The sequence below is a fragment of the Hyaloscypha bicolor genome (assembly GCF_002865645.1).
Source record: "Hyaloscypha bicolor E unplaced genomic scaffold K444scaffold_126, whole genome shotgun sequence".
Taxonomy (NCBI): Eukaryota; Fungi; Ascomycota; class Leotiomycetes; order Helotiales; family Hyaloscyphaceae; genus Hyaloscypha; species Hyaloscypha bicolor.
In genome coordinates, this window is record NW_020194628.1 from 1528841 (window position 1) to 1541533 (window position 12693).

Genomic DNA, 12693 nt, shown 5'->3' on the forward strand with positions numbered 1-12693 from the left:
ATTTCGAAACTCGCGAATGGCTGAAAACTATCTTGAACGTGGTCTTTCCGACTTTCACGAGGTCGGTCCAGGCTCCAGAAGGACATCTGCAACACAAGCTCGATGGTCCGAGAGATAGATCCCATCATCAAAGCGATTTGCTAGGACGGCATATGTCTGGTATGTGACCCGGTCCCCTTTCCTGCAGAAGATGAAATCGATTCGGCTTGGTTTGTTGTCCACATAACCAAATGAGGTAAATGTCATTTCGTTGCCATAATGCTTGGTTTTGGGAACTTGAGCGCCGATGTCTTCCATGATTGAATCTGAAGTTGTCATAACCTGATAAGCTTCATCGTCCGGGGGGCTGTTAAAGTCGCCACCAAGAAGGACAGTTGACAATTGGTCATGATTTGAGAAGAATCGAATGCGTTCCAAGATCATCTTCGCACTTTCTCGCCGCGATTGTCGTCCTTGATCATCTAGGTGTGTGCTCATGACGAGAATATTCTGAGATGTCTTGACATGGACAAAATGTCCAATCGTAACTATCCTGATACTCGAAGCGTCGAAGCCTTTCGACGGAATCGTGGGTGTTTCACTGAGCCACCGAGTCTCCCACCGTTTGAGATGCCAGATCCGCGGGCGATATAAAATTGGAGAATACTCTCCTACCGACTTCCCATCATCGCGACCAACCCCTATGTAGGACCAAGAATCATGGCTTTGAGTTGCAGTGGACGTGTTAAGTGAGCTTAAGATATCCATAAGCTGCGAGTGGAGCACCTCTTGGAGGCAAATGAAGGTTGCTGGGTTCTCCGAATTGAAGACAAGTTGTGAGCAGAGCAGAGGACAGCGAGTTGACCAAGGCTCTTCGCCTTTGAACGGATATTGAGTCGCGTAACGAATGTTGTGTGTGATTACCCGAATGGAGAGGGGGCCATCGCTGATGGATGTCGCGTCTTCTGTTGATTTTCCTCTCATATCGTCGCGAATTTGTTTTCGCGTCATTTTGTCTCTCAGGCGGCCCGACCCGAGACTTTCGAATAAAGCACAAGAGAGAAGTCGATAATTAAAGGCGATAATGTACGGGAAAGCTGGGGGCTTTGTTCTGATGGAATGATGGGTTCGCGGGATGTGAAGCGCGGCGGAAGATGAGGAGGAAAGCAGCGCCCACACGTGACCGCATTGTCCACCTCAATATCAAAACAACTTGGCTTTCGCGTCTTGGGCTCCAACCGCGGTGTAAGTCCACCTTTGATTCGTTCACGTTAACGGCGTGTCTCCTTTCCTTCTTATCTATGTCGGATATTACCTCGATAAAGGTGCCCGCTTTGCAGACGGAACGTTACCATTTGTCGGCCTGCATGCCAGAATGGGTATTACCCAGATCCAATCTACGAACGAATCTCAATGGACTTAAGAGAGCATGTCCCAAGGTCCCGGTGCTTGGGGTCGGTCGAAACTAGAGGCTCGACCTGCTTTTCATCATCATGCCTCACTTTCTTCTTCCCACTTGTCTCTCGAGACTGGTCCTTTTATTCATCTTTTCTTCGATCGGCGCCTCGGCAGCATTGGAAGTCATTCAGGCTCAGGTACCACCAAGGCAAAATTACGAAGGAGTGAGCTGCCAACAAACCATTTTGCAACACACATTCGCGAGCAGTTATGGTGCACCATACGTCGGTAAGCTCACGAAGGTTTGAAATCTTATGCACGTTACCTGACAAGAAAGCAGGTGTTTACAGTCCCCCAAAAGACTGCAAGTTCACTACAACCATTTTCAACATCTCCGTGACATCTCATGGCCGACAATATCATCGACTTGCTCTGCTTTTCCTGGGAGATATCGAAGTATGGCGCACTTCAACAGCTATGCCAATCGATGTTGGAATCTACTGGTCCTACCAGAAAGACATGACCACCTTCGACACTATTCTCAAAATTGAGCAGAGGGTCATTTTTGATCTCAGCAATGTGTATTCAGATTTGTATACTGGGGCCTACGGAATACGTTAATACGTTCCCCGAAAATCCGGGATGGCTGTATGGTTACTCTCCGTTCAGAGAAATCCAAGTGCTGATAGATGGAAAACTGGCTGGAGTGTCATGGCCATTTCCTCTTCTTTTCACTGGCGGGGTAGATCCTGGACTTTGGCGACCAATTGTAGGGATTGATGCCTTCGATTTGCCATCTTTTGACGTCGATGTGACGCCTTGGTTACCTCTTCTGTGTGACGGGAAGTTACACAACTTCAGTCTAAAAGTTGTGAGCTTTGATACTTCAGCTTCTGGAAATATCGGCTCTGTTGGGGAGAACTGGTGGGTCACGGGGGCTGTATTCATTTGGCTTGACGAACACGGAAACCAGACGCGAGGAAGTGTGAGTCTTTCTAGATTCTTTCATCTCAGGCCGACGGATTCTAATCTGGGAGCAGGCCATCGAAAGTAAAATACCGTCCACAGTCTTCAGCTTCTATCCACAAGTATCTAGTGTAACTTCCAACGGAACCTCAACTAATACATCACTCTATTTCAAGCTCACAGCACATAGAAGCCTTTCAATTTCGTCCACGATCGTCACCTCCGCTGGTCCTAAGATAGTTGCTTGGTCGCAGTCTCTCTCCTTCCAAAATATCCAAAATATGACGGATTTGGGTCTCAACCAATCCCTCAGCCAGCTCACAGCTGGCTCATATTCCGACTCCTTTTCCGGCATTGAAACAACATACTCGTACCCGATCAACCTCTATAGCTCGTATATCATCGCCCCCTCACTCGCAACTCTTTCCTCGGTATTCGCTCTCATTGATCGAAGTCTTATTACAAAACGAGTCGACATTATATCCTCCTTGTCTGGGACCAAAATGGGGAGTCAGAGTCTGGCGACGCGACAAAGTGCCGAGAGCAGGTATTATTGGAATGAGACGATTGTCGAAGGGACGGCTGCCGACACAGGCGAGACCGAGCAGTGGTTCTCCAATTCCGGACACTCGAGTCTTGGAAAGGATGGCATGACTGAGTTCTCCAGGCATTTGAAGGAGGTTGATGGCGCGATCGTGTTCGATCACGAGGCATGGAGCATGATTCAGGTGCCGAGCACCAGTCCCCTGCCATATGTGGAAGGCGAGCCCACTGTTTGAGACGAGCGAGCTGCCCTCCCCGGTGGACCTCAATAAAAACAAGGAACAGGAAACTTTGACATCCTCCTAATCGAAATCTCAGTCTCTCATAAATAACAACCTTCCTTCCCACCTGATCTTGGACGTCTCCCATGGATAACTTCGCGCCACTTTAGAAGCGAAGAGCGGCACAATAGTCTCCGTAAAACCTCCTCCAAAACTTCTCTCCGGTCTACACAAGAATTTTGCTGTCCCACTTGGCGGGTCAAGGGGCTGTGACAACTGTTTCTGCATCGCATTTGATTGGAGTATGGGGATAATTGTCGGCGACAGATAAATGGTAGTGGAACCTTGAGCATTTAAATCTACTAAGGGCGCATTTTTTCCATAGCGAGGAATGGACTGGGCGGTGTCAATGGGAACAGCAAAGAGTTTAGGAGTCGGATAGAAAACGCTTTTCCGGCGTTGATATTTATGCAGATTTCGGCTCAGCCCTTCACAGAATTCTCTACAGTTAAAACTTATGATTCGATCCAACCTTCCAGTGCCAACTTAACTTAGCTTATCAAATGTCGAAACATATGCGACGATGCAAAAGATCTCCTAGAACTCACCTTTAGGGCGCTGATTCGCTAAATACAGGGGCTAAACATGGATTGTTTACCTAGAGTGGAGCTTGTGCATGGCCCCTCTTTCAACAACGGCCGCATATATAACTAAGAAATTGCTGTTAAAGTGGTCTCTAGCCGTAGGCTTAACTCAAGCTATGTTTCTAGACGTACACTTACATCAAAGTTGTAGGTGTCCGGCCTTAACTTCTACTGCGGTAGTTACTTGGGTAACGGCTTGTGAGGAGGACTGCTTTGCTACAGATAACTAAGCGAAAATCAAGTTTCTGGATTCTCACCAATTTCTTTTGCTATTTTGATTTATTCGTTTTAAAATCTTTGTGCTTTGAATGCTTTCTAAAGTCGTGAAATGCTAAAAGGGGGTTTTCGGCTTCAAGCGAGAAGCGAAGGCTCGGCCCGCTGGAGATCGCTCCCGAATAGCCTCAAACCCTCAAAAGAAGTTCCTTGACTCGAAATCCTCCATGAGCAAAGGAAGCCTTTCGAATTACAACAATAAGGCAAGTGAGGCCTTTCTGTTCTCAGACGGCTACGGCAGATTTTGCGATATTTCAATGAGACCTGTGTCAGTTTGAACTTCGGTGAACCGTCATCGCTGACGAGTCCTCAACCATGAAGTGGCCGGAACATTGCCTATAACCTTCTCGAATACCGGGCTGCAAATCGGTGAACCATTCCTTTGCCCCATTTTCGCCCTTCTTGCCAGAGTTCCCTTCTCAAGTTGGCCGATGACCAAATCGGGCGAAGCTCCCACGTGATCTAGTGTGCCTTGCATGACCACCCTCCCGCCTCCAAATCCGCATTTGTCTCACCGGATTCATCACCTCCATCCTCCAAGCCACGGTGACCTCTCCAGGCAATGCGCGGGGAAGAACCCGGATTGTCCTATTGGCAACAGTCGCAGTCACACCTAGAATGCGGCTGATGTGGCTTCAATTGTTTCTCGTCACCGGATAGGCTTCCACATATGCAGCCATCCATACCCCCTTCGTGTTGCACAGGAGTTCGCCTTTGACAAATCGCAGTCACGATGCAGGGCGTACTCCCTCGCAATTTTCCTTCTGTCTTTGATCAAGTAGCTGAATTACCTTGGCAGGACTTGGAAGTTCACGAGTCCTGGCGGTTGCATGTCTCACTCCTATGATTCATAATCGTACCGAAAGGAGGCGTGGTGACTGCAAGGCTGCCACAAGGCTTCTGCGTGACTTCTATATCTCACCCCCCCTCTCCTCCAAATCAGGATATCTCTTCCGTAGGTTTCACGCTGATCAGATCACCAAGCATATCTCTCGTCATTCTGTCTAGGTAGGGAATTTATTTCCCCTTCCGCATTCAATACACACCATATAGACCGGCCGCGAGCCGGGCATCCAAACCCACGCTTGAGAAACACACAAACGGATTCGTGATGCCATACAACGAGCTGCAGAGGCGAGACTCGTGGCCTCCGACTATCATCCGCCTGCGCGACGGAGAAGAAGAGAACCTCGATAACATCGACGAGAACCCGATCTCCTTCTTCCTGACGTCCCCCGAAGACATTGATGAGTTCCTCGACGATGAGGACCTGTCCGCCGGCATCGAGACTCCCGAGTCAAGCCACACCCCTGTACGAGAAATCTCCCCCTCGACGCTACAGCGTGTTCCACTCGAAGCAGACGACGACGAAACCTTCGGCCTCGCGATGCCCATGGCGTTGAAAGACTTCACAGCAAAACACACAAGCGGACGCAAGTCCAGGGTAGGCACAAGACCAGACGAACTCAAGGGTCTCGGCATCACTATCAATATCCCGGAGTTCTCGGCCACAAGGGGCAGGCCGAAGGTCCGGCTTACGCCGTCGCTGAGCGGGAGGGGACGAGGTCAGACGCGGTCTCTGTCAGCGCGGCGGCCGCAGAGCTGGAGGGAACCGAGTCCGGACATTTGGACTATTAGGGAGGAGAGGGAGAGTGATGATGAGGTGAAGATGAAGGTGGGGAGGACGGACACGCCGGTTTCGATGAGCGCGCCGGCCAGCACAAATTTGGGAACTATGGCAATGATGACGCCAAGTCCGAAGCCGAAGAAGAGAGTTCATTGGGCATGTTGAGCGCTGAGTCTGCATATTAGCATTGCATGGAGTTTGGGAGGGCAGGTTGGCATCGCATTTTCGTTTTGCATTTTTTGTTGTTGGCATTTTACATTGGCAGCTGTATTTTCACTATTCCCCTTTCATGTTTCGTAGGTGGTTTGCACATGCTCTCTGGTTTCTTATTTCTGGTAGGGCTTGGAACTGGCAGGTAACAGATTGTCCGACGAGCCTAGATAGCTAGGCAGCACAAATACACAAATTTGAGATTGCTGCCTTGAGACCAGTTCATTTGAATTCTGTGGAGCGAATAAATGCTGGTATGTTTAGCGGTGAAGTGAGCCCAACATTTTGCATTCAAGTTCGTTGTAGGGAGGGCAGCTGGTAGAACGGCTTCGTTGTGCACAACGATCGGTTCCGCCCTGTCCGAACCCCAAGGGCAACCACCAGAACAATTTCTTTACGTACAACATCGATATCATCTCTGATGTGAAACTACACTGGGCTGGTTGTTCCATTCTTTGGCTTGACTTGTTGTCCAAAGTGTTTTGCTCACTCCCAAAATCTTCAATTAACTTCGAGATGTTTGTAACTGACAACTACCGCCCACTGTCAACAAAGCAACTTCTGTGAATCCGACGAGAAATTTCAGAACCGGACCACCTCTCAATTTATTTCCGTTGATATTAATTTGATATAAGACATGTCATCTTTCCCATTTTGGCTAATGTCATGAAATTTACCTGACAGTTGACAACAAAGTCTCCACTGATAGCAACATACAAATACCTGGCTGCCCCACTGTTGGAGGTATGTAGAACGACCTCACTTCCCTTGCACTAGTGGTCAAATGTAATACAACAGCTTTGCACTGAGAATAGGCTCAAGACTTTGGTGGAGTAGGAGCCATGTTGACAATTTCCCATCGACTGCCAGCGCTGCATGTCTCCTTCCAGCCACTGAACCTTTGACAGTATAGTTGGAATTACAATGTAGCACTTTCCATTCTCTGCCCCATCGTGCCGCGACGTCCGTGGGTCTCCTCCCACCGCTCCCCCTTTGGAAACGATCAAAATACTCGTTCCTTCTAAACAATTCTGCCAACATAAATTTAACGAGTTTAACACAAAACGTGGAGACTCATAATCTTCCCATTTCGAAATGGTATTCATTAGTTCCGTGAGATCCCCTAAATCTACCCTAATACGCCTTGCATCTAATTTCTTTTGATGCCCAAAACACCATTCACCATGCCTGCATTCCAAGGGCTATTCGCTAATCGCTTCAAATGGAAGGTATCTAGGAAATGAGTCCAGTCGAAAATTCTGAACATCGCTCAAGAATCAAAACATCATCCGGCCCTCACTCTCGATTTACAACGGCGTGCTCGCCGCGAAACCCTCCCCTTCAATCTGCTCTCCGAGTTCGCTCTCGTTCTTGAAGCTGTACATCCGAGCCTCGCAATCAATACTGCCGGTACACATCCTGCTATCACTGAGCCCGATACAAGATACAGCTCCTGTGTGACCCGAAAAGGTCTTCTCGCACTTGCCGGTCCTGGCATCCCAGACTTTGACCATGCGGTCTTCAGCTCCGGATACCACTCTTAAGGTATCGCCCGCTAAAGCCCAAACACCTTCGACGTGTCCAAAGAAGGTCTTTAGACATCGGCCAGAGATAACATCCCAGAGGCGAATGGTAGAGTCGAGTGCTCCGGTGAGGATATATTTTGGTGGTAAAGGACGATTCTTCCCCCAAGACTCGAAGACCGATGATGAGAACTCATCAGGTGTATCCAGGTCGGTAAAACTTGAAGTGCTGCTTGCTCCATCATCGGTATCTTCAGCTTCCGCATCTTCAGGTTCGTATTCTGCTGGGAGCAAGGTGACCTGCTGCACTTGGCCAACATGTCCTTCAAATATTCTGATCGTCTTCATGGTATCTAGATCCCACAGACGAACAGTACAGTCATCAGAGGCCGAAAATACAGTCCGAGATTGGAAATCAACCTTGACATCATTGACCCAGTCCTTGTGGCCTCGGAGAGAGGTGGTTGACTTGTCGATAAAATTCCATATCTTGACGGTACGGTCGATAGATCCTGATGCTAGAATATTTCCATCAAAGTGGACACCTATAACGCCTTCGGAATGACCTGGGAATGTGGAAAGGCATTCGCCAGTTCGCCAATTCCAGACTTTGATAGTCTTATCCAGACTTCCACTGATTAATTTCGTGTCGTCAAATTGAAGGGAGCGAACGCCAGACGTGTGGCCGCGTAACGTTCGAATACACTTCTCGGTAGCAATATCCCAGATCTTGATGGTTGTGTCGTACGACCCGGTTGCTAGGATAGTGTCGCCGAATTGTAAACAAACGATGCCGTTCGTGTGACCCCTGAAAATCTTCATAGAGCAGCGGCCGTACTTCCAATTTGTGCCGACTTTAAATCGATCCTTGTAAACATCCTTCCAGGGTCGAAACTTTTGCTTTGTGAAGTAAGAATCTTCTGTTGAGGTACATTGTCGCTTGCTTGCTTCGGAAGAATTAGCTACTAGGCCGTCAGAGGTGAAGGAATCGGCATCCCTCTTGGATGAACGATTCAATGTCACTAAGTCCTTGCCAATCTTCTCATCAGGAACCGGAGTCAGCTTAGGTGACCACTCATTGAGGCCTCGGCCGGCTCCTCGCAGTTGTTGTTGTCGCTTCCAGTCCCTTAATTGTCTGCGCTCCAGAAGTGGCAATCCCCAACCACAGCTTGTACACTTCCGGTCGATATGCTGCTCACACATCCTGTGCCAAACTACATCGTCATCCGCCAGCAAACGCCACCGCCGACTGACCTGTGCCGCCTTACACAGCGAGGTTGTATCGAGATGGCACAAAATCTTGAAAGATACCTCGGAGGGGAGGGCAGCGAGAAAGTCGATACGAATAAGGTCTTTGACGGCGTTGGAGAGATATGATAGTTGAGGAAAGCAACATTGTGTGAGGATGCCTTGGAGCATAAGATTTCTCTGCTTTGCCGGTGCTGCAGAGAAGAGAGCCCAAACGTGAGATATACCTTGTTGATCTGCTTGTGACAATGCTTGGAGGTCCTGCCATACCGTCAGTCTTGCCCACCAGTTCAATCTTGTCGGCGTACCCTTTGTAGATTCTCCATTGTCGGCTCATCAGCGGTTCTGCGGCATTTTGAGTCTGGCCGATGTCGATAGCAGTATTTGGTGTTGGGGTCCTTCTGCGAAGTCGTAGCTGGTTGAGCCTTGGGAAGTGGTGCGTACTGGTCGGGAATGTGCTTCGCAAGGAAAGGGGCAACCGTCTGGCCTGCCATCTTGCTCGTAGAAGAGATTGTGATTCTTGGGTCGAACTCGCTATTGTGGTCTCCGTCGCAGTTTTCGTGCGTTGGGGGCTCGCCCGCTTCGACACGATCCGCGAGATCCATATTCACACCAGACGCTGATGCCATCTCGATCGCTTGCCACCGAGGGTTCTTCGAAAGGTCGTCTGGCAGACGGTCGCCCGGTACTTCAACGGATTGCCGTACGGCCAATTTGTCGGTCTGCGTTGACGCCATAGTAACAACCGTTGTCCATATGTTCCAGGAAAGAGTCCGCCAGCCGCGCGGAAGTCGCCAGCAGGCCCAGGAATGGCGGGCGCGCAGGGGCGCAGAGGCACAGTCAGAGCAAGCACCTCATCAAGTACCGGTCAGGTCGTGCGAGATATTCGTGCTCTGACCGGGGCTGGTGTCGCAGGAAACTGATCTCACTTCGCCCCAGATTGCGTGCTCGTGCGGTCGACAGGGTTGTGGTGCGATGAGGCGCAAATGCAAATGTTGAGTGGGAGCTGCTGGGATCGATAAGCAGCGAGCCGAACAATTTCTCCGCACTTTTGATTGAGATGATGCTGCTGCTGCCGATGTTGAGCAGTTCGAATCTTCAGATTCCTGACGAGATGTTCAGAGAATGAGTAATGGGGTTGGTGAAGGCTGCTCGAATCAAGAGGAGAGCTCGAGTTTCTTTTACGAGAGATGGCGCAAGTAAGCACGACATTGGTCACGTACGCAGTCCCAAACTCCCAGATTAATAAGAGCGGGGGTGCTGCAAAACTTGAATTGTTAATAAGAATTATTCATTTTGGATCCAATTATCAATTCTGTGACAAGGAATTCAAACTACTTCGCGTTGTTTCTCTTCGCTTCCCTTCTCTCTCTCCAGATTTATTTCTTTGAGGTGTCAATTGCTGGCAGCGGCTTCAAGATTTCAGGTTAGCCTGCAGGGTCCTTCCCGCAGCCTTGTGGAGCACGCGAGACATCCTGATTACCGATCTCTGGATCTCAACCTTGCCACTCTGGACATCGGTTTTCCCCATCCTTTTCTGTTGTACAGGTCTTTCAAGTCGTCAGATTCTCGAGTCCGCCTTGAGATTCAGGTTAGGCAGGTATTTCTTGTCTCAGCTTATGCAATACGAGAGTGACCAGCCACATCTTCACCTGAGAAGAAAGACGGCACTCCTGCCCAAGCTTTGTCCTTTCTGTAACAATCGCTACCCGATCATGTTGGAACTCTCGTAAACGTCAAAGCTTGTTGCAGCTCACTCGCAGGCTGCGATCCACGGAAGATCAGAGTGTGCATCAGAATGGTTTCCTGTCAAACTTCTCCAAACCCTCAAAACAGGTGAGATCTCTGGAACTGAGCCTGCGATACCTGAATTACCCGCTGTTCCCCTTTCTTCGCCGTTGAGGCCCTGAATGCCGTAGACGACAGTCATGGTTATCGATCTCTGCATCTCAACCTCAACCCTTGCTACTCACCGTCCCCTCGGTATGTTCGAAACCCGGTTCTCCATAACACTCTCTTGAAAGGCGCCCCCCTCTTTCTCTTTGATTCCTACGCGCGGTTTTAAGTCCCTGTGCGCAATTGATGGAAGGGGGGAAGATTTCTGGACAACCCTTCCATTAACTAGTCCTAGCGCCGAAATTTCTCTACCACCACCATCTCCATCGATCAACTACACGAAGTACAAACGATCAAGCAGCCACCAATAAGCCAAGCTCGCCTTGTGGGTGCTATGGAGTACCTTCATGCCCTTCGGTCGCTAAACAATGGCAAACCTTAACGCTGGAAATTCGCCGAACCACGGAGAAGGGCATTCCACACTCAGCAATGCCAATATTCCAACCTTTTATAATTATTGGGGCCCGAAGGATCTTTACCAAGAACGAGGAATTTTCGAATGAATGTCTCATTCTCTCGGAGCTGGTGGAGGAGGAGGCAGGAGACCGCGCCTCCAACGGGGTCCCGGTTGTCATACTTGCAGCGTTGAAGACTCTTCGCAGTCGATCCGTCAATTTCATGTATTTCAATTGCTCCCGCTCTTCATTCGCAACTTCACGCTCATCACCTGACGCATCGTAGATGCCCATTGGATCAGCAGACATAGCTCCGGACGTTGCCATATAACGAGGCGGTGGTAATCAGTTTGACAAGCTCACCCAAGAACATTATCAGTAAGATAGCCCCACTGGTAAGCCAAGGGCATGTTCTTGTGACTTCTATAAATAGCTCACTGGCCCCGTAGCTATCGCTAAAGAACTAGACCCACTATTATCGATCTCTCGCCTCCGCAGACAGCGCCAGCGTCGCTAAAATTATAAGCGACTTGATCGCTAACCACGCTTGCCTCGCTTCATTAACACCACCTATAAAAACACCATGCAATAAAAAAATTTATAGCAAGGAAAGAAAGACATATTTCATGCGCCCACGGGTGGAGGGTAAGGAAAACTCAGACGAACCGAATTTTGCGCGGTTTCAACTTTCAATTGGGGGTTTAACCCCGGCTTGCTGAGTTTAACGTCATCCTTGGACGGGCGTGGAGTCGGAGTGTTATTGACATCTTTCTCGCGGACTGGTGTTATTGTCGTTGTTGGTGTCAATGTTGGCATAGTTAGTTTAACTTGATTTCACACGCTATTGTTATAAGTTTTCACTACTATTTGTTTGATTAGAAGCGTTCGGATTTACTTCTTTTGATATATAAAGTTGATAGCTTTGGCGAGAATTCTGTGGGGCTCCGAATTCCGCACCAAGAGGGCATATTGCGCACTTCAAACTAAAGATTTCCCGGTCAACAATGAAGATTTTGAGTTCAAAACAACCAGTCGCTCCCATTTGTTTCTTGATGTATCAGAGAGAATATCAGTGCTAATTTCGTACTCGTTTCCCTTCCGGCGACAAAATCCCATAACCCAACACTGATCACGCCTCCCATATTCAGAATTTCACCATTTTGTACCTCAAATGCTGGCTCTTCATATGGATGACACTTGAAGAATCATCAGCCTTATCTCAATCCATAACAACTCTTCGAAGTGTAAAGGCGGCCCAGAGCTCCAAGTTCCCGCGAACTTGCCCCTTCAACGCCTCAACTGCTCTCCGAACAACCTCCTCACTAAGGCAAATCGTTTCAACTCTTGCTTCCTGGACCTCTTCAAGTACGCCCATAGTCTCAGGTATATGGGGTCGCTGTGTCTCCAGGGCGAAGCTGACCGGTACCATAGAGGCGAAGCAGCATTCTGTGTAGTTTCTTGGGCCGGGATAATGACCAGCGCCTGCTGCGAACATTGCCGCTTTGCATGTTGGGAGAGAGGATGGGGGTACGAAAAATACGAGCTTGAAACGTGCTGCAGCAACCGAAGCCATTTGGAAGGTTGCGATTGAGATTCAGTCAATCACCTTATTCAAAGAGTCCGGGACAGCCATGCAATAGCTTCACGATTTGTGGTTCTCCGGATGTGTGTGTTCTAGGTCATTTAAAGCTTCAAAACCCAGCAGATAAGCTCAATTGCACTTAACAACTTCTTTTGCTCGGTAAAGAAGTGTGAATCATTAAGTGCTGA

At 48.9% G+C, this 12693-nt stretch overlaps 6 protein-coding genes across 6 annotated transcripts; 2 read left to right on the plus strand and 4 right to left on the minus strand.

Moving 5' to 3' along the window:
* Positions 1-54: 54 nt before the first annotated feature.
* Positions 55-963, minus strand: K444DRAFT_645894 (endonuclease/exonuclease/phosphatase family protein-like protein; the record flags this gene model as incomplete). The annotated part of the gene is made up of 1 exon (XM_024885145.1): positions 55-963. One exon carries the CDS (start codon positions 961-963, stop codon positions 55-57), a length of 909 nt encoding a protein of 302 aa, XP_024732015.1.
* A 641-nt stretch (positions 964-1604) lies between these two features.
* On the plus strand, positions 1605-3415 carry K444DRAFT_696696 (uncharacterized protein). Its single transcript, XM_024887910.1, has 3 exons — positions 1605-1665; positions 1715-2362; positions 2418-3415. Exons 2-3 carry the CDS (start codon positions 1955-1957, stop codon positions 3120-3122), a joined length of 1113 nt encoding a protein of 370 aa, XP_024732016.1. The 5' UTR covers positions 1605-1665; positions 1715-1954; the 3' UTR covers positions 3123-3415.
* Positions 3416-5135: 1720 nt separating this feature from the next.
* K444DRAFT_538441 (uncharacterized protein) lies at positions 5136-5816 on the plus strand (the record flags this gene model as incomplete). Its single annotated transcript, XM_024875540.1, has 1 exon — positions 5136-5816. One exon carries the CDS (start codon positions 5136-5138, stop codon positions 5814-5816), a length of 681 nt encoding a protein of 226 aa, XP_024732017.1.
* A 1352-nt stretch (positions 5817-7168) lies between these two features.
* Positions 7169-9237, minus strand: K444DRAFT_538122 (WD40 repeat-like protein; the record flags this gene model as incomplete). Its single annotated transcript, XM_024875514.1, has 2 exons — positions 7169-8893; positions 8941-9237. The coding sequence occupies 2 exons, from the start codon at positions 9235-9237 to the stop codon at positions 7169-7171; spliced, it is 2022 nt and encodes a 673-aa protein (XP_024732018.1).
* Positions 9238-10184: 947 nt separating this feature from the next.
* On the minus strand, positions 10185-10830 carry K444DRAFT_617564 (uncharacterized protein). Its single transcript, XM_024881155.1, has 2 exons — positions 10764-10830; positions 10185-10615 (listed from the first exon to the last, which is right to left on the minus strand). The coding sequence occupies exon 2, from the start codon at positions 10560-10562 to the stop codon at positions 10386-10388; it is 177 nt and encodes a 58-aa protein (XP_024732019.1). The 5' UTR covers positions 10563-10615; positions 10764-10830; the 3' UTR covers positions 10185-10385.
* Positions 10831-12142: 1312 nt separating this feature from the next.
* Positions 12143-12496, minus strand: K444DRAFT_633971 (uncharacterized protein; the record flags this gene model as incomplete). The annotated part of the gene is made up of 1 exon (XM_024883680.1): positions 12143-12496. The coding sequence occupies one exon, from the start codon at positions 12494-12496 to the stop codon at positions 12143-12145; it is 354 nt and encodes a 117-aa protein (XP_024732020.1).
* Between the last annotated feature and the right edge of the window lie 197 nt (positions 12497-12693).

Excerpts from the sequence above, each read along its gene's own strand:
- K444DRAFT_696696 (XM_024887910.1), top strand. The coding sequence starts at position 1,955 with ATGTGTATTCAGATTTGTATACTGGGGCCTACGGAATACGTTAATACG. Across the intron at positions 2,363-2,417 it reads GAAACCAGACGCGAGGAAGT|GCCATCGAAAGTAAAATACC; the intron begins GTGAGTCTTTCT and ends ATCTGGGAGCAG.
- K444DRAFT_617564 (XM_024881155.1), bottom strand. The coding sequence starts at position 10,562 with ATGACTGTCGTCTACGGCATTCAGGGCCTCAACGGCGAAGAAAGGGGA.